Source organism: Morus notabilis, unplaced genomic scaffold (genome assembly GCF_000414095.1).
Source record: "Morus notabilis unplaced genomic scaffold, ASM41409v2 Scaffold1785, whole genome shotgun sequence".
Taxonomy (NCBI): Eukaryota; Viridiplantae; Streptophyta; class Magnoliopsida; order Rosales; family Moraceae; genus Morus; species Morus notabilis.
Window position 1 is genome coordinate 135,112 of NW_010357325.1, and position 20,259 is coordinate 155,370.

Consider the following 20,259-nt stretch of genomic DNA (forward strand, 5'->3'; position numbering starts at 1 on the left):
ATAAAATTGTTTTTATCCAATGGATTGATGTAGCAATAAGGATTTTTTTTTTTTTTTTTTTTTCCACCTAAAATGTCTACAATTCCAAATCTTAGCCACTTTAACATAAAAGAGCTTACCTAGTAAATAAATTGTAGGATGCTGGAGCTCTAGATAACTCACTTGGGGCCCGTTTAGTTTGCTGATTCGAGTTTTTAATTTGAGTTGAGATTTGATTTTATGTGAGAGTTTTTTACTGTAGCAAAAAAGTTAGATGTGATTGTTTGTGAGAGCTTTTTACTGTAGTAAAACTCAAATTCTAAACTCGAATCAGCGAAATAAACGGGACCTTAAAACTTTATCTTATCCTTTAATTAGAATTGAATGAGGTATTTTCTATTCAACGAAACCCGAGATAGAGATGGGTAGAATGACACCTCTAAAACTCTTTAATTATACTAACCCAAAAAAAAAAAGAAAAAAAAAAGGAGATTGTTTATCTCTCTCATCCGTTATGTTTTGGATTGAAACCAAATCCTTTGAATTTAGGGCCACATATCAGAATATATAATAGTAAGTTAATAGGTTTTGTCCAAATCCACGCCAACTAAAATATCTCTTTCTTTTTTATATATATATATAAATAAAAAATAATACGCCAATTAAATTATTTCTTTCTTTTATAATATATAAATAAAAAAATAGACGAAGACTATTTTGTCATATAAATATGATCTTACCGTGACCATCCAATCAGAGTTCAGAACTGAAATTCACGGGTCCTCATTATTGGTCGGAATTTTCTCACTTATTTTTTATATTTTCAATTATCCGTATTACGCAATGTACCTATTAAATAAAAAGAAAAGGCATTATAATTATTATTAATAGGAAAAAAGAAATATCAAAGCGAGGGCTTATTAAAAGGAAAAGCATATATTTTGTTGTGAAAAAATGGTGGAAGAAAATACTGATAATAATAATATGTACGCGGTTCGAGAATGAGGATCCCGAGAAATTGTGAGAAGCACATGTGAAAAACGAATCTTCTTCGATGCTCTCTGGTTCGGCGATTTCTCTCTCCTCTCTCTGTCTCTCTCTCTCCCCTCTGCAACTTCGCTTGTCTCTCTTCCTTTTCTCTGGGGTAAAAGCTCAAAGACTCTCTGATTCGGATTCTGAAAGAAAGTTGCGTGTTTTTTTTGTTAAATTTATTTTTGTTTTTCTCTTTTCTTACACTTAGCAGTTACTTTAGCTCCAAGTTTTGTTTATGAAATCACTTGAAATTCGATAACTTTAATGATGGAATTTGGTTTTGACGCTACTGTCCGACGAGTCAGGAATTGCCAGGATTTTTTCTGTTGTTTTTTGTTTTTGTTTTTACTTTTTTTTTATTTATTTTTTGCTCCAACTAATAACATAAATATGAATCCTGGTTTTCAGTGTAGGAATTTTGGGAGCTGCCAAGTGTTCTGATTTTTGGACGTTGCCTCGTTGGATTTTCGCTTTGTTTGGCTACAAGGAAAATTAGCTTCTGGAATTCTTGGGAATTGACTTTTCACATATCTAGTCTTGTCTGCCTGACCTGGAAATTTCCATTTTCCAGAAGGTCTTTTTGATTATTATCATATTCTCTTCTGTTATTATCATGGTTGAATTTCGAAGCCTTTGAATTGGGTTCTATTTTTTTCTCGAGTATATAAAAGGGGGTTCTATTACAGGTTTGAAGATTCGAAAGTTTTGATTTTGATATTCTCTTTGGGATTTTGTTTGTATCAAGAAGAATTGGGAAGAATCTTTGGTCGTTTTGGGATTCCGTCAATGATTGGTTTTATTCTTGTTATGATGAGTGGTTGATATTTTAGTTCTGGGTTTTGGATTTGGAAGTTGTTTTTAGGTTTGTGATTAAGGAAAATTGATTGAGAAACTGGGATGGATGAATCTCAGGGCAGCTGTAATTCGCTGCCTCCTTTTCTTTCAAAGACCTATGAGATGGTGGATGACCCTTCGACCGATTCGATCGTGTCGTGGAGTTCCTCGAATAAAAGCTTCATAGTGTGGAATCCACCTGAGTTTGCTGGGGTTTTGTTGCCCAGATTCTTTAAGCACAATAACTTTTCAAGCTTCATCAGACAGCTCAACACATATGTAAGCCGATTTTCTCTTCAAACTTCATTTGTTATGTTATTCAGTTTTTGTGCATTGATATGGGTTTTCTGTATCAGTTATCAATTTGTTTTCCTTTACGTTTAACTACCTCGATAGGGTTGTAGAAATGTTTGTCTGCGGAGGAATGAAATATTAAATAGGGTTCGAGAAAAGTCGATCCGGAGCAATGGGAATGGAGTTCATATGGCATGTTGTTTAGTGCTGGTTTCAGTTGCATTTATGTTCTTTGTTATTATAATAAAAAGTGAAACAATGGATGAAGTGATCTTCTTGAAAATGCTTTGAAACAAAAATGCAGAAATTAAAGCGATAGTTTTTCTGTGATACATGCCTTTCCTTCAGTCGTTTATTAGTTTTTCATAAATTTACTTACCACAATAGGATTTTAGATCAACTGATCTGGAGCAAGGGGAAGCAGCCTTCATTTAGAATCTTTGTTTAATTTTGCATTGATATGTGCCTTTTCCATCTCAGTTATTAATTATAATTGCTTACCAAAATAGGGTTTTTCAAAAAGCTGATCCAGAGCGATGGCAAATCAACCTTCATTTGGAATGTTATTTAGGCTTATTTAGTAACATTTTCGGTATATTGTTTCTATAAACGAGTGTACTGAAGGGCTGAGATATTCTCAAGATATTCCTCAAGAGAATCTCTACCATGCATTTCACTTGTAGAAAAAAAAAAAGAAAGTAAATACAGATAATTTTTCCATTGATATGTGCCTTTCCTATCTTATTATTTATATGTTCGAGTTAATTTACTTACCACAATAGGGTGTTAAAGAAGTTGATCCGGAGCAATAGGAATCAACCTTCATTTTGTATGTTTATTTATTTTCAGCATTGATATGTGCCTTCCCCTCCCAGTTAATTTTTCTTTTATGAAATATTATTACCGTGATAGGGTTTCAGAAAAGCTGATCCGGAGCAATGGGAATTCACAAATGAGGATTTCATAAGAGGTCAGCCACACCTTCTAAAGAATATCCACAGAAGGAAGCCAGTCCACAGCCATTCTTTGCAAAATCTTCAAGGACAGGGAACTCCTCAACTGGCTGAATCAGAGAGGAAGAGTTTGAAGGATGAGATTGAAAGGCTTCAACATGACATAGAGTGGCTCGAGTTGGAGTCAAAGAGGTATGAGAATGAGCAGCGGGGATTGGAAATACAAAAGCACAGTTTAAAGGAATGCTTTCAAAATACAGAACGGCGGCAACAAAGCATTGTCTCTTTATTGAATCAGGCTCTACAGAAACGGGAGCTTTCCATGAATATTGTGCCACAAGTGGAGGCCCATATCAGAAAGAGAAGGTTGCCAAAAGTTGGTTACTTCTATGACGGAGCTGGCATAAAAGATAACCTGATTGGAGGTTTGGAATCAGAACTTGGAGAAAAGGTGGACAGTGATTCTTTTTTGAACTTAAACTTGGACCAGTTAGAACAGTTGGACGCATCGCTGACATTTTGGGAGGATATTGTTAGTGATTTTTCTCAAAGTCACTTTCAGATTAGTTCAAACATCGAGTTGGATGAATCTAATTCTACAGGTTGTGCTGAAAGCCCAGCTATATCATACGTCCAGCTTAATGTTGATATCCGACCCAAATCCCCTGATATTGATGTGAACTCCGATCCTGTTCCAACTGGTGCTTCTGAGCCTGCTGCCTCAAAAGAACAATCCCCTAAGGAACAAGCAATTGGGCCCACTCCTCTACCAACTGGGGTCAATGATGTTTTCTGGGAACAGTTCTTGACAGAGAATCCTGGTTCATCAGACACACAAGAAGTTCAGTCAGAAAGAAAGGATTCTGATGGAAGAAGGAACGAAAGCAATCCTGGTGATCGTAGCAAGTTTTGGTGGGGCATGAGGAATGTTAATAACATTACAGAACAGATGGGAAACCTTACACCAGCAGAGAGGACTTGATAACGCTTCATTTTTCAACTTTTGATGCCCCAATAGCTCACACATTTTAAATTTGGGTACGCATAACTCATCATAGTGAAACTTTACAATTGATGTTTGGAGTTACTAATCTCTTTAGCAACCTTGGGTTCAGTGATCTTTTATTGTATTTTTAAAGGCTTTTTGTTGTTCTAATTCCTTATTTGATATATAAGGATGACGGTTGTCAATAGTTCATTTTAGTGTGCGCATAAGGACATGCTTTTCTTTTCTTTTGGACCTTATTGCTAAGTGTGGGACATATCATTTCAATACATAAGCATGCCAACGTGACAGGCGAAGAATTCATATGCTTTCTTAGTGGCGTCCTCACAACCTGCCCCTCTCTCCTTGATGCTGTTCTTTCAGTGAGAAAAGTCATCTTCCATCTATTTTCACCCATTCTCTTATAGTTAGTCACTTAGTTGAATTGGCATCACTCAATTATTTTCCATGTTGTTGATTTGCTGTGTTAATTGATATCTTGGACGCATATATATATATATATTTACATATTTATATATATCCCTCTTCTATCCTTTCATGATCTTCTCTAGGATTCAAGATGTTATAGGTTCTTCCGGCTATGTTTTAGATTTCCTTTTTTTTTCCTCGAGCTTGTCCATGCTGACTTGCTCTTTCCTCTTCAGTTTGAAGGAGGTTTCTTCACCAGTGTGATCATTCGATGTTTTGAAATGTCATGTTTGCATTTTGGTCTCATTAATTTATAATTAGTTCTTATTAGGTTCTTTTTAAAATAGACTCTTCAAGTGTGTTCTTTCTTGTGATGGGTCTGTTTGGGATTTCAAGACATAGACACGCCATAACCTGTTGGAAGTTTCTAGAATTCCAAATTACTTACAACAACAGGCATATGACTATGACGAGAATGCATGCGAAGCTATAAGGTTTACCATTGAAAAGTATGACAGAAACATGTTACTTAGGTGTTTAAACTAGAGTAGCTAGTCAAACAGGACCTCTAATATCAAAACATATGGCATGTCTCGTGAGATGTTGATCGTGAAACTTTTTCTAATTTTCGTAGTCTTTGACTAGATGGTGGAACGTTCAACATTAGATTGCTCATGTATTACTTTTGTCTCTCCTACCCAACCTTCCATGTTAATTTACTTGTTTATCATTACCGTAACAGAACTACATCTGTAATGATATGTCAATATATGCAACAATTCATTTGTATGTGTAGCAGGCCTTTGCTTGCTTTGATCAGATATGTAAGTAGTTGTTTTCCAACACCACTTAAGCTAATTACATGTTTTAGCTCAATTTATTGCACTAAGTTGCAAATTTTTTCGGCATCAGAAGAGAACGTTTACGTCCTATCTCATCATTGCAGTCTCTGCTCGAAGATGTCTCACTCTTTCTCTGGGAAGTTGTGCTTTTTTGTTCTGAAGTGGTAAGTAACCTTATTTCTCTACTCTCATTGTCTAGTAGTTTTGAATATTCTAATTGGAGATTGCCAATGTCTGTATTCTTGTGTTCTTTCTGTTTTTAGGCAATGGTTCGTTAAACTTGTCTCTAAAATCTTGCCAGAGTTATTTTTAAGAAGAGTTAGTAGAAAACACCTATGGTGATGTAATGTAATGTGCAGTGATATGATTTTACAATCTTTCATAATTTGTAGAACTAGCTTAACTTTTGAGGACCACTGTTGATTTCAATTTTAGGAGTCACATTAGAGTTACTCGAATGTTCGGCTTGTATCTTCCTTAGTAACTAAAGCTTTCTTCTATCACTTATGGTGAATGGACTTCATGTAGGAATCACCATGTCTCCAAAAACAATAATAATAATAATAATAATAATAATAATAATAATAATAATAATTATTATTATTATTATTCTTTAAATAACAAATAAAAGATTGTAACAGTCCTCACGTCGACATGCTGCCAAGTTGGATATATGTGACCACTTGATGCAAATAAAGTGGATCACTATGTTATGAAGTACAACTCTTTCAGAATATCGAGTTCCCCTCGTCAATCTTTGTAATTCTGGGCATGCCAAAGTATGTAGTTTTGATGATTGGCGCAACAAACCTTGCATTTTGCATACTCTACACGGCTTCATTTGTTAAATTTTTGCAGTTTTTTAGTCCTGTAACCTTGTGATGCTGTCGTTCAGTTAAGTCTGAAAATAATGTGATTATTCACTTTTTTCTATTGTTTGCGACAGTATGGGGATGCTTACGTGATGCGACCGTGATCAACTTCCCAGGTCTTTTAGGCAGAGGAGCAAGAATTGGATCATACATAGTTTTTTGCCGTCGACATAGGAAATCATCCTAACAAAATACACAGCGCACTTCATGGAAGCCCATAGCTTTGTTTCTGTTTATTGTTTAAAGAGAGACGGATGCAGACATTGTCGTGGCGATAGATTGAAAAAAAAAAAAAAAAAAAATTACTAGGCACTGAATATCTGGTTTAAATTTTGTGGTTTACCTTTTTTTTTTTTCCTTTACTTTTTCTTTTCCCTCCTTTTCCATTCGTACTAATTCCTGTATGTGTGTAAATTATTTGTTTATTACATGAAAATTTTAAAAGTCATAGGGAACACAGTTTGAAAAATTGGAAGCAGAAAAAAAGTACTTGCCTCATCTCCTGTACTAATTGTCTCCTTGGTAGAATAAAGCTTCTCTATACAGTTCAAAATCCAGATGATAGTTTATCTTCTACCTTAAGATACTGAAAAGTCAAATGTCTAGTTTAGATTTGCTTTGCCGATCAATTATTTGGTTTTCTACCCTATTAGTGAAAACTGCTATGCATGCAGTAAAAAAACTTTTATTTTGGACTCGAGCGATAATGTGTTTTGTTTTTTGTTTTTTTTGTTTGGTTTATTGTTTATTGTTTTTTGCTCAGTAATTTGCAAAAGGACTGCTTTTCTAGGCATGTGTTTACATTATCACGGGTGTTTCACACTACTTAAGCTGCCTCAGTTGGAGCTACTAAATGTTGTCACCCTTCATTGTGAAGATTCAATAATGTGATGATAAAATGCCATTATTATAGAATAATAGAATTCCTATGATGAAGCATGTAGAACTCTCTTTTATTTCTCCAAGTTTCTTTTCAAGATTTTTCGCTACTCAAAATCCCACACAGAGAATCCCCCACTAAGCAACAGATACAAAAAGTGAAAGTCTTGACGTTGCAGACTCGCATGCGGATACATTTGCAACAGTGCTTCCATGATGATGTTTTTGCACTCAAAACTCTTTTGCAAGTGAAATTTGGACCATTTACAAGAAATATGAAGCTAAACAAAGTTCAATACATATTAGAAGCAAATAATATCATCTAACAGATTGTGTAAGTACCTATATACAATGTTGATTTCATGTTGCTTATATAATCAACTAAAACATAAATTAATTAGTCGCTAGAAATTTGTTCGTTCTGTAATTCAGAACTAAAACAAGACTGACCCAACTCAAACCATACCTGTCTGAACACCTTGATGATCATATCATGGTATTCATCAGAATTCAATGTCAGATAACAAGCCAAGAGTTCTTCGAGCTCCTCCGGCTTGCTCATCTTCTTCTCCACAATCATTTCAACCATTGAATCTTTGAAGTCTTTTTGAGGGTCAAATGAACTCTTCACCACTGCAAAGCTGTCCAACCCTGTCTTTGACTGCTCAACTGTTCCTCTCTCCTTGACCTCCTTCTTCTTCTTCTTCCTCTTCATCTTCAACTTGGCTTTCTTCATGTCCTCAAGAGCCTTAACCTTGCATACTTCAAGCCTCGAGGCGGTTCTCGGAGAATAAGCTCTTGCTTTGTTAATCTGCTTTGTTCTCTTCCTCTGCTGCTCTTCTCTGCTTAAATACACAGACTTCCTTTGTTTCTCATTCCTTGACTTCACCTCTTTCATCTTCAGCTCTTTCATAACTTTACAATGAAAACCCGTGTTTTCTTCGGAGTGTTCTTCACTGTTTTCCAAGTTGAGTCCTTCTTCCTCAATCGTTTTCAGGCCGGGATTTCTCGCACCAACCGGAGAAACATACCTGCATTTCCTTCTCGTCTCGAAAGCTCCCGATTCTCCTCGTGATTTCCTCTCTTTTGCAGTTCTATTACTTGTTGGTGACCTCAATTCTCTCTCCTTGTTCGACTTCTGAGCCTCTTTCCTTCTGCAGTTTGGACAACTTGGAACCGGAGTTCGAAGCTCATCATTAGGATCATGCCAAACTGATTTCATACCGAGAATTTTCTTCTTCTCCTCAGCACCATCTTGTCCAAATGACAGCCTCCAAAACGCATCGTCGTCAGCTTCCAAACCATAGAATTGGCCATTACCATTACTACTAGCACAGTACCTTGGTGAGCTGATCAATGGTGGAGAATTCCACTTGCCTTTGGGATTTCCCTTTCTGGGTTTTGGTTCTGAATTGCCACTCTTGTGCTTGAACTTGGAAAGCCATGAAACGGGAAACACATGAGAGATCAAAGAAGAAGGCGTAGAACAAGGTGGTGAAGGTGAATAAGAAGAAGGAAAAGAAGTTTTTTTCCTACCCCACTTCATGATTTGCTGCCAAAGACAATTTGGTGTGTGTTTGCTTTTGTTAAGGTTGTTGTGTTTTGATTAAGAAGAACTGAATTGGAAAGATAGTAGAGAGAGAGAGAGAGAGAGAGTTCTAGGCGGAGAGACAGTTAGGATGTTAATGGGGGACGTGGATTTCTTCCTTTAGTTGAGTGCTATTTTTTTCAAAAGAAAGGCCCGCCCTAAAATCCCGTGACCACTCTCCCACTTTTTTTTTTTTTTTTTTTTTTTTTTTTTTTTTTTTTTTTTTTTGTTTCTGCTTTGTGGCTTCTACCTGAAAAAGATTTGTGCCTCCATAATGGGACCTGACCTCTAAATTAGCCCACAAAAATATTCTTCACAAAATAGAAAAAAACACAAAAATGGAACATATTAGTGGGGGACCTCTTGAAACTTGAATAATGAAAATCCTCTAGCTATAGGTGAAGGGAACAGATTGCATATTGCTTCATTTAATTCAAAGCAAGTAGGCATTTGTATTAGTGTTTGTATGGCTCGTTCTTTTCTTTAATTTGTTATGAGGAAGATTAAGTAAAGTAAGAGTTCCTTTTGGGTTTTTATTGATTTGAGGTAGCACTAGTTTTTATTCTCTTTTTGGAATTTCATCTTTCTTTAGTAAATATACCGTCACCTTTTTTTTTATTTTTTTATTTTTCTCTGTTTGATAGAATACTTTCTTTTGCTTTTTGTTTGTTTGGTCTTTGGTTCTCTAGATTATGCAACTTTTACTTTAGTCAAAAAGAGTAGTACAAGTTGGTCATCGACTAGAGTAGACCGCGTATTTCATTATGATAGGATGCGTCAATTGGGCTGGGTCATAATGGGCTAGGTCTAACTTGTACTATTGTAATCTCTGGGCTTTTATAGGTTTGGTTCACTAACCAATCTTTCCAACAAGCAAAAGTCCTTTTCACCTCACTCTCTCTCTCTCTCTCTCTCTCTCTCTCTCTCTCTCGCTCTCTTTCTTTCTCTCTCTCTCTCTCTCTCTCATCATGAGTTTGTGAGATAATACATTTATCCCTTTCTTTTTTATTTTATGATAGTCAATGCACAATATCTCGTACGTATTGTGTTCGGACTACTCTGGGTGATTAACATAAATGATAATTGATTAAAATAAAAAGTAAATATAATTAATTATGTTCAAATTAATTAGGGAATGCATGCATGCAAATAAGATGGCATGAAGTGGTACAGGTGATAATGAATATATTACTGCATGTAAAATAAAATAAGCAAAACAGGCGGTCGCAATTTAAACAACACTTTCGTGAAGAAAAATAAATAAAACGGGCGGTCGTATCAAAATAACACTTTTCATAAATTAAATAATTAGAGTATGTAGTTGCGACGACACTTTCTACAACAATATGAGTGGTTTGATAACTCAACCCATATGTCAAGTTGTAATTAAAATAAATGATAAAAAAATAAAATAAAGACCGGTGTAATACTGTGAACAGAAAAATGAAATAATATAAATATAAAATACAGAAATTAAATGGACAAGAAATTAAATAATGAAATGGAGATATATGGTTATTCAAAAAATAAAATAAAGACCGGTGTAATACTGTGAACAGAAAAATGAAATAATATAAATATAAAATACAGAAAATTAAATGGACAAGAAATTAAATAATGAAATGGAGATATATGGTTATTGAAATTAATTACACTAAGAAACTAGTGAATTTGTAAATTTAGAGAGAAATAGATTTGTGACAACATTAGAAGATAACATATGTAGTGTGAGTTTATTGAAAAAAGTCACTAAAAGAGATAAGAAAAGGACAAGAATTTATGAGTTCACATGAGTGTTATTTATAGGAGGTTGTAGCAGTTTGTATTATATGCAGATTTATGTGTAATAATAGAATAAGACTTGACTTTAGGATCAAGAAAGTGGAGTTTCTTGGGTTATATCATGAATCAACTAGACATATAAAGGTGAATATATGACTTTTGGGTGGTTAGAGGGATGTAATGAATGAGAGAGAAAATGTGGTAAGTAATGGAAATCTGATGGAGTAATGGCTTTTTTGTATTGTTTTCAATTGTTGTATTATGGAGTTCTAAAGCTATATTTATAGGATTAATTGGCCAACAGCAAAGTATCTTTAAAGTTTTAAGCTTTATTGACAGTCAGCAACTTCAATGACACCTAGCTCAATGCATGTCGAGCAAAGATTATGTCTCGTTTATTTTATTGATTTAAATTTTCAATTCCAATTTTGTTATATTTAAAAGTTCTTATAAAAAGTTATATCTAAATTTTTTACTACAGTTAAAAACTCTCACATAAAATCACATTTTAACTCGAATTAAAAACTCGAATCGGCGAGCTAACTGGGGCTAAGTTTTACTGACAAGTATTAGGACACCTATCAATATGTGTAGGATTTTACCACATATCATCTCTTTAAGCTTGCCACGTGTGTGTCAACTCACCTAGTTGACATCTTACTTAACTTTGAATGTGATGCTATTTTTAGGTAATACTCCAAAACATATTATCTTCTAAATCGATCTTGGCCTGGTGTGCCATTAATAAGTAATTGAGTTTTTATGGAGTTTGTTTTTATGCTTTGATTGATTGAATTGGTGAATTTCTCATTGAGCTTTTATTGTGGCAAATTATTCTAAAAAGTTTAATTAAATATAATAGAGTTTTTTTAAATCAATGGATGGATGGATGATATGTTAAACTTTGCATGAAAACGCTTTAAAGCACGATAAATTTCAATTATTATTTAAATTTTATTTTTCTTTTAAAGGAGCTCATATAACGTGCATAAGGTGCTTTTTGGCTCAAACGTTAGTAGTAGTCATCCATTTAAAAGACACTTTGTAACACTTAAGTGGCGTAATACTTAAGTGATGTTGGATTTATGGTTCAAAATTATAGTTTATGATTTTAATTTTTAAAATTTAAATTTTTTATAAGAAAAAAATACTGTAACAAAACTAAAAACTACGATCCTAAATCAAGTAAAACTCTTAAAACAAACGTCAGGAGTACTTCATCAAATTTAAAAATTTAAAAGCAACTTGTGAACCCTCAAAAGTTTATGCGGTCGGATGTGCCAAATAGTCCCGAGTAATTTTCTTGATAGGCCCAACTGCCAAGGATAGTATATCAGTGGGACAAGAGCTGAATACTAAATCAAGTTTCAAAGCTAAAATGAGCAGTTACTTGATACAACCAAATTTTCCAAGTAGGAAAGAGAGAACTTTTGGGCCTTGAAAGGTGAAACTTTTGCAAACCCTTTTTATTAATGTATGCATAGAGAAAGGAAGGATTGCATTCCAAGACGTGAATATATATGAGAATCCAAATTCTTCCGTCTTACTCTAGACATGAGCAAGGCATCCACTTGGTGTAAAGAAAACCGCATTACTCCCAAACACGCTTGCAGTTTCAAATCTCTTTCTTTCTCTCTTTCTTTTAAGGTTTCTTTATGGGGAAAAAAGTTTCCCTTTCAAGATCTTCGTATCAAAACTGGAACTACAAGTAGTTGTCTAATAAGGAGAATTGATTAAGACGTAACCCCATAATAAAAGAGAGTAATTTCTGGTTGCCAAATAGGTTGGCGATAAGTTCCAATCTTTGTAACATTATCTCTTGTAGGACTAGAAAAAATAATAACTATAAGTAGTTAATTACTTTTCAGCCGTCATATATGTATCAGAAACTGTCTGTTTTGTATATATATTTTTTAATCTAATAGAATTTTAATCAGATTCAACAGTCAGAAACTGACTCTACCGGTAGAGAGGCGGACGAGAGAAAGTCCCACACTTACAGGCTTAGCTGAAATTAGATTAGGCAATTTTCCAAGTTCCTTCAAAGGGTAAGTTCCAAGGGGGCCATACCCTCCTAACTAGATGGTGCTTTTTCTCCAGCTTTCTTCAAAATCTTGACAATGAAGCAATTACTATCCAGTAATATTAGTCAATATTAGGCACCGATGTTTGATAGACATATGTGGTGATAAAATGTTATTACAACTCTTATATACAATTTTTGAGGTTGACTTTGCACATATACAATTAATTACATAATGTTACATACTCTTGCAAACAGACAAATGGTTACAAATTAATTCAGTCACCAGCAGAGGATTTTCTTCCTGTAGGTAAAGTTCATAATTATAAATAACTTAACCATACTTTCATCAGTCTCATGATTTTGGCGCCCCTTAAGTTGAAAATTATAACCGGAAAAGAGATCAAAACGTTTCTTTTTTAATCTCATAGTTCCGTGCTATACTTTGTTTGATATTGCTCAAGAAGAAAAGCTCTTTCTTCTCTGGAACGATTTTGAAATATAATAAAAACTTTGCCACTTGATAAGAAAAGTAGAGGATAAAGAAGTCGTAGGTCGTGTAGAACAACAAGGAATATTCGTGAAATATTAGAGTAGAAGAGAACTAAGCAAAGTAAATGTAGAATATAGGAATACTTATTTGAAAGGAAAAAAAAAAAGAAGATATTACAATGAAATGATAATAATATATTTGTTAGTTATAGATAGTTTTGAGGCTGTCCATACTCCTATACCTATATAAGCAAACCATAGAAACACATGCTTTTCTCTTTAAGCTTTCTTGACTCTCATCAATGGAAAGACTATTATGTCATTCTCTTCTTGCACTTTTTCTTTTTGTGTTTTGCTGTAATGAGATTTTGTCTGTGAGGGCAGAGAATGGATACATATCGGCGGTTGGCGATCCAGGAATGCGAAGGGACGGGCTGAGGGTGGCAATAGAATCATGGAATCAGTGCAATGAGGTTGGCGAAGAAGCTCCAGTCACTGGGAGTCCAAGGCTTGCTGATTGCTTTGACGTCTATAAAACATCTCCACTTTCGAAAGGTTCATGGTTTCTTATAACTAAATTCCTTTTTTCTTTCCTTTTTTTTGTTTCTTTTTCGTCCAAATTCGATTACAATACTTCTTTCAATCACGGCATGACAAATAGTTTTCTTCATGAAGTTAGTGTTTTTTTCTTGTTGATCTTATGATAGTTGGCATCAACAAATATCATTGTACCCTTCTTTTATCACAAAAGTTATTTTTCTTGAAAACTATTAACTTTTCATTATACATACCGTTAGTAATTAAACAGCATTGACATTTGCTTCCGGTAGTTTTAGAATTTCTGTTTATCAAATTAAGTTTCGTAAGTTCATAACTTTATGATCATTTATAGTTCATACATAAAACTGCACATTCACAATCCTTAGAAGACCACCGATTTTGATGGCCTAGCGATAAAAAATTACCGTAGTTGAGTCTATAGTAAAAAATTCGAGTGTTAGGTGGCACTCGATTTGATATATATGATACCACACCCTAATATATCTTGATCGCTTACACATTCGGTGTGACTGAGGTGACGAGTTCCTTATAAAAAGGTAGCGCACACCGTTAGGGCCATTCTTGTTAATTAGTGTTTAGGGTAGCCTCTTCAACAACGTTCAGGGCTATGCTAACACCATGGCTCCCTTCTCGAACTTTATTTCATCAAAATAAAACATAATCCTTGGTAGAAAAACTTGTAGTACTAGTAATTACGTTGGCCTTACGTTTGATTTCTTTACACATTTCCACAGAAACAAATTGCTCGCTTTGCGACATGATTCCTTACTTGTTAGTCCACAGAGTCACGCCAGAAGACAACAAGTTAAGGACAGGTGATCCTTTTCTAGGACTCTCATCACAGGCCCTATTCAACCCAGATCTTTATGCTGCAGAAAAAGAACTGTATTTGGGCTTAAAATGCCAAGTTGAAGACCCCCCAAATCCATGGCAATTCTGGATGATCATGCTCAAGAGCGGAAACATGGACACTTTTGCAGCCAAGTGCCCCAAAAATGGTGTCAAAGTGGGGCCCTTTGGACCCGACAATGGCTTCCCCTGTTTTGGACAGGGGTGTATGAACCAACCATCTATTTTCCATGACTACACCAAATTGGTGGGCCCTAATACGGCTGCTCTTAAGGGGAAGTTTCATGGGACCTGGGATTTGGATGCTAATTATGATTTAAGTGGGGGATTAGGGGTAGTTAGAGATGTTAATATTTCTTACCATTCTGTGACATGGGAGAAGGAGATTGGGAAGGGAAGTTGGGTTTTTCATAATGTCTTGAGGACTTCGAAAAAGTATCCTTGGTTGATGCTTTACTTGAGATCTGATGCCACGCATGGCCTTTCTGGTGGATACCATTACCCGACAAGAGGGATGTCCAAAATTGTAAGTATTCCTACACATAATTGGTGTGTTTGATTTTTTTTTTTTCTCTTTGCATTCGTAAAGATATATTTTTAAAAAATGCTTGAGAGTTATAAATTGAATATTACTTATAAGCAATACCAATCAAACGGATCGAAGGGATATGTCATTTTATCATGGAATATTCATCTTGACAAGAAATTATCTACATGATAAAATATGTATCACAAGCATAAGGGCTATAGCTCAGTTAGGCAGAGCACCTCGTTTACACGCGCGCCAATGTTTTTCAGAGGAGTATCATCAGTGGTAAATACTGTTGCTAATAAGTGGTAAATTTTACTTGTAGACCTCATACTGCAAAATTTATTTATTTTTTTTATTAGTAGTAGGTATAGCACTATCGGTGTTTTATAGCATTGTTCTATTAATTACAAATTATGTTAGGAGTTTCAATTTTTTAGGCTGATTTTTTTTTTCTAATTGAAGTGAGATGTGCACTGGTAATTTCTTTTGTTGATAAATACTTGAAAAAATGTCAAGTCAAGTAATATGAAAAACTTACATTTATCAATAAAAAGATGTCAAAGTAGTTGTTGGAATCTCCAAAACTTTTTCTTATGTTGCTTAGGAAAAAGGTGAACTTTGGAATGCTATCTAAGAAAGTGTTGGGCCAACTGGTTCGGTCGGTGGAGTTTGGAAAAAGAAGGCAATATTGAGTTTGTTATAATGTTGTTTGAGTTGTACTTTTTAACGTTATCCTTTAAAGCCACGTTTTTTGATCCATACTTACCTTCCTTGTTTTCAATTTGGGGACTTGAAATCGAGTTCAAATTAAGAGAGGAGAAATACACTTTTTTTTCCTATCATTCAACGTTTACGGTTTTATGCTTTGTCACTTAGTTTTGTTAACGATCACATTACCAAATTAATATAAAAAAACATAATAGCATACAATGATCAAAATTGAGCAATAAATAGAACTATATGTTTTGCAAATTGAGTACAATTTTTAGCTGTTATTAGCACCATTAAATAAAAAATGGTGATGTTTTTCTCTTCTAAAGCTTCATAACACAATACACAACATATAACAACTATATATGCAACATATAATAATATATAGACCTGTATAATAGATTTTAGCAATCGATTGGTGAACTTGACATGTTTTGGAGTACATAGTAGTTCTTTTTTTTTTCCTGCGAGTTTCGAAATTGTTTGTTAATATGTATGAAATTGTGACCAATTGATTGGACTAGTCCAATGTTACTATATTAGCTTAGACTTGCCAACATAAAGGTTAATTGCCTACAAATATTATGTCCTGTTTATTTCACCGATTCAAGTTTTACTACATTAAAAAATTCTCAAAAACAATCATATTTTACTTTTTTGTTACAGTAAAAAACTCTTATATTAAATCACATTTCAACTCGAATTAAAAACTCAAATGACTAAACGGGCCATTGATTTGTACATACACACATTTATATATTTACCTTTGTGCATGCATGCATGCAGATTCCCGAATCACCCAACTTCAAAGTAAGATTCAGCCTTAACGTGATCCAAGGCGGGGGTCCCAATAGCCAATTCTACCTTACAGACATCGGCGGCTGCTGGAAGAACGACGGCAGGCCCTGCGACGGCAATGTCGCCTCCGATGTGACCCGCTACTCTGAGATGATCATTAACCCTAACATCACGTCCTGGTGCCGCCCCGACAACCTCGGCCTCTGCCCGCCGCTCCACACGTTCCCCAATGGCACCGTCGTCCGCCGCCACGACACCGCTCGTTTCCCTTACTCTGCCTACCACATGCACTGCTCCCCCGGGAATGCAAAACACCTAGAGGAGCCTTATAGTCTTTGTGATCCGTACAGTAATCCTCAGCCTCAGGAGATTCTCCAGATTATGCCTCACCCTGTTTGGGGTGATTATGGTTATCCCACAAGGCAAGGGGAGGCTTGGATTGGGGATCCAAGAACTTGGGAGCTCGATCTTGGGAGGTTGTCACAATCGCTTTATTTTTATCAGGTTTGATTTTTTACTTCTTTTTTTTTTTAATAAAGTTTTTGTTACATAGGAATCACATATTCATACAGAAAATTTGCTAAAATAACTACCCTAAAAGTGAAAATTGTAAAATAGTCTCTTTTATTTTTGTAAAGGACTGCACGATCGTTCGTAGTCATTTCGTAAATTGTCCTTTTTACAAATGACTCAATTCATATACATCACATTGGGACTTACGTACATTTAAATGAAAAAATTTTAATGATTGAAATATATTAACAAAGAACAATCGAGTGGTCATTTTTATAAAAATAGAAAATGTCATTTTGCCAATTTCATTTGGTTAATTTAACAAATTTTACTAGTAAAGAAGCTATAAATAGTCCTCATATATAGTTTTCATATTGCTTAGACATTGTAATGTGAAAAACAAAATATTGAAATTCATCTATTGTGACAGTAACCTCTATTTATTATTGGCATACAAATAAAGGATTGAACAAAAATCAATAAAAATGATCACAATGCATAACATTGTTATATAGAAAAAGATGGATCCTCAGTTGGCGAATATATGACATTTTTATTCAACATTAGAGATAGAAAAAGCTATAGGCAAATTATGGAGATTAATACCTCTTTTTTTTTTTTTTTTTTTTTGGGTAATCTTGCAGGACCCCGGAAGTCAGCCGGCTAAAAGAAAATGGACCTCTATAAATTTGGGAACTGAGATTTTTAAAGACCCAAATCAAGTTGTTGAGTGGACTGTAAGCAACTTTGACATCCTTGTACCTACATCTTGAGGATTTAGAGAATACGTCTTAAACAAAAAGGGTAGAATTTAAAAGATGTGCCTTTGCAGTTTTGGTTTATGATGTCTTTCTCATATCTCCTTTCTTTACTTGGGAAATTTGTTACTTCTTTGATAGGGTCCAAAAGATACAAGGATTAGCACTTTTTGTGCTCTTCTTTTGGATCACTCTTGAAAGCTTAGCATATTCTCTGCCCATCTTGTTTGGTTTGTAAAGCAGCAATTAGTGATCTATATCATCCCCATTTCATTGTTTTTAAAAATTTCTACAAGTTATTATGGCTCCAATTTTATGTATCTTGATAGTGGCCAAGTTACATAATTGACACTTGCTTCGTGTTACTAAAATAAAGGATACCCTACTAGCTCATTCATAGTATAGTAACGACTTATGCTTAATTTCCATGTCGTAGAGAGAGAGAGAGAGAGAGAGAGAGAGAGAGAGAGAGAGAGAGAGAGAGAGAGAGAGAGAGAGAGAGAGAGAGAGAGAGAGAGAGAGAGAGAGAGAGAGAGAGAGAGAGAGAGAGAGAGAGAGAGAGAGAGAGAGAGAGAGAGAGAGAGAGAGAGAGAGAGAGAGAGAGAGAGAGAGAGAGAGAGAGAGAGAGAGAGAGAGAGAGAGAGAGAGAGAGAGAGAGAGAGAGAGAGAGAGAGAGAGAGAGAGAGAGAGAGAGAGAGAGAGAGAGAGAGAGAGAGAGAGAGAGAGAGAGAGAGAGAGTCAAGAATTTCTATATCAACGGAGCTTTCTATGTTAAGGTATATTTTACAATAGTATATGTTTCTAAATGTTAAATTTAATTAAAATAATCAAAACCGACAAAAAAAAAAAAAACTCGATACATATTCGATGGGTGATAGGGCATTTTTAGTAACTTTAGATTCAGGATTTGACATGGTCTTGAAGCAATTTCCGACCGCATATATACTTTTTTGCTGTTGAGCACATTTATATAGTTATTTTGCTTAAATCATGTTGGAAGGTCACCGAGACTTCCTAATGAATATAACTGCATAATCAGTCTCGGTACACAATGGAATTGTATCCACTTGTAAGTTAGTGACAATACTGTTAGATCTTTGTAATTTACTGGATATAATTAAAGTTCAACTAAATAAATTACCAAAAACAGTAAATAAATAGGCACATAAATTAGTTGGTATCGTAGTTTGGTGAGCACCTATATCCGTGAGCCAGACTCAAATATTGAATCATTTATTAATTATCAATGATTACAAATACTAATCAGACTTATACAATTAATGACTCCCTCTTTAAAATTTATCGCCGCCGTGTAGAATCAACTAGATAGCATGATTCAGCGAATATCACTCGTTTTTAAAACTGCACGGCGAAATCCGTTCGTATAGTAGGTCACTCTCTCTCTCGAAAGCTTCAACTTCTTCTCCCGAAGAATGATAAACGGTTGAACTCCTTTCAACACTTCAAATCATCTTCTCCCGAAGACTACAAATTCTTCTCTTCATTGAAGACTACAAATTCTTCTCCCGAAGAACGTTAATAGGAACTTCTCGAAACATTATGCGTGAAATCCAGAAAACACACCGAATGAATGGCCTAGAGTTGTATTTATAGAAGACACATTCCTTATCCAATTCACCTTGGCTCAATCCAATTATATTTCAAATTATATCCACGTACTTGTGCTTACATTATCTCCACGTTGATTTGTTAATTCCAAATTCGAATTTCGAATCCTTCTAGAATATTATCTTTCACGATCATAGCCTCATAAATTAGCTGATCAAACTCCCCAAATAATCTGTAAAAGTCTCCACTTTATTCAAACAGCCCATTTGAACTTTAAAACCAAAGAAACCAATAAACCAAATATTCACTCTCCTGGGCACATCACCTCCACGTACACCTCCACATACATGCACAAGGTATATATATATATATATCTAAGAGGGTGGTTGGTACGAGAATTCGTGCTATTGTTTGAATTATAATTCGTGACTCGTTATAGTATTTTTTTTACAAAAAACACACGTAAATTGAGAATAATTTTAAATCATGATTCTGAATCCGTGAACCAAACGTCCACTAAAACTTTCAAATACTCCAAGCTATCACTTTATCTCCTCTCCTCATAAATAGCGATCGGATTATGCCACTAGAAATCAAATCGAATATGCCTTTGAATTCAAATCTGAAGCTGCCTTGGATTGCAAGTAAATATCTTCTTTCCAAAACACAATCCTTATCTCCAACTCATAAAACCGGATCTAATCAGTAACTCCACAAATTTTTGCAACTTGAATTCAAATCCTCCATCAAGTCCAATTCTGAAACTGATCTGCAACCTAAATTGATCTTAAACCTGTTTTTTGAATTTTTTTTACACATTATTAATAAATTACCAACTAATAAAAATACCTAATAAATACTCTTGATAGAATATTTATGTGATATATTACCTGAATATTCAAATAGCAAACAAGAAAAATATTCATCACTTTCTCAAAAAAAAAAAAGTTCACTTAAATACTTAATCGAATTTCTAATAGCCTT

At 34.6% G+C, this 20,259-nt stretch overlaps 3 protein-coding genes across 5 annotated transcripts; 2 read left to right on the plus strand and 1 right to left on the minus strand.

Moving 5' to 3' along the window:
* Positions 1-947: 947 nt before the first annotated feature.
* Positions 948-6,718, plus strand: LOC21388100 (heat stress transcription factor A-4a). Of its 3 annotated transcripts, XM_010089709.2 has the most exons (6): positions 948-1,123; positions 1,420-1,585; positions 1,698-2,124; positions 3,052-4,130; positions 5,453-5,512; positions 6,295-6,718. In XM_010089709.2, exons 3-4 carry the CDS (start codon positions 1,909-1,911, stop codon positions 4,072-4,074), a joined length of 1,239 nt encoding a protein of 412 aa, XP_010088011.1. In that variant the 5' UTR covers positions 948-1,123; positions 1,420-1,585; positions 1,698-1,908; the 3' UTR covers positions 4,075-4,130; positions 5,453-5,512; positions 6,295-6,718. The 3 variants fall into 3 exon arrangements, with proteins under 3 accessions (XP_010088011.1, XP_024024371.1, XP_024024376.1); XM_024168603.1 differs by having other exon boundaries at positions 1,420-2,124; XM_024168608.1 differs by lacking the exon at positions 948-1,123 and having other exon boundaries at positions 1,137-2,124.
* Positions 6,719-7,436: 718 nt separating this feature from the next.
* On the minus strand, positions 7,437-8,677 carry LOC21388101 (transcription repressor OFP5). The gene has a single exon (XM_010089710.2). The coding sequence runs from the start codon at positions 8,643-8,645 to the stop codon at positions 7,497-7,499; it is 1,149 nt and encodes a 382-aa protein (XP_010088012.1). The 5' UTR covers positions 8,646-8,677; the 3' UTR covers positions 7,437-7,496.
* Positions 8,678-13,205: 4,528 nt separating this feature from the next.
* LOC21388102 lies at positions 13,206-18,076 on the plus strand. Its single transcript, XM_010089711.2, has 4 exons — positions 13,206-13,539; positions 14,280-14,920; positions 16,424-16,939; positions 17,593-18,076. The coding sequence occupies exons 1-4, from the start codon at positions 13,287-13,289 to the stop codon at positions 17,719-17,721; spliced, it is 1,539 nt and encodes a 512-aa protein (XP_010088013.1). The 5' UTR covers positions 13,206-13,286; the 3' UTR covers positions 17,722-18,076.
* The last annotated feature ends 2,183 nt before the right edge of the window (positions 18,077-20,259 follow it).

Excerpts from the sequence above, each read along its gene's own strand:
- LOC21388102 (XM_010089711.2), top strand. The coding sequence starts at position 13,287 with ATGGAAAGACTATTATGTCATTCTCTTCTTGCACTTTTTCTTTTTGTG. Across the intron at positions 14,921-16,423 it reads CAAGAGGGATGTCCAAAATT|ATTCCCGAATCACCCAACTT; the intron begins GTAAGTATTCCT and ends GCATGCATGCAG. Across the intron at positions 16,940-17,592 it reads AATCGCTTTATTTTTATCAG|GACCCCGGAAGTCAGCCGGC; the intron begins GTTTGATTTTTT and ends GTAATCTTGCAG.
- LOC21388100 (XM_024168603.1), top strand. The coding sequence starts at position 1,909 with ATGGATGAATCTCAGGGCAGCTGTAATTCGCTGCCTCCTTTTCTTTCA. Across the intron at positions 2,125-3,051 it reads TCAGACAGCTCAACACATAT|GGTTTCAGAAAAGCTGATCC; the intron begins GTAAGCCGATTT and ends TTACCGTGATAG.
- LOC21388101 (XM_010089710.2), bottom strand. The coding sequence starts at position 8,645 with ATGAAGTGGGGTAGGAAAAAAACTTCTTTTCCTTCTTCTTATTCACCT.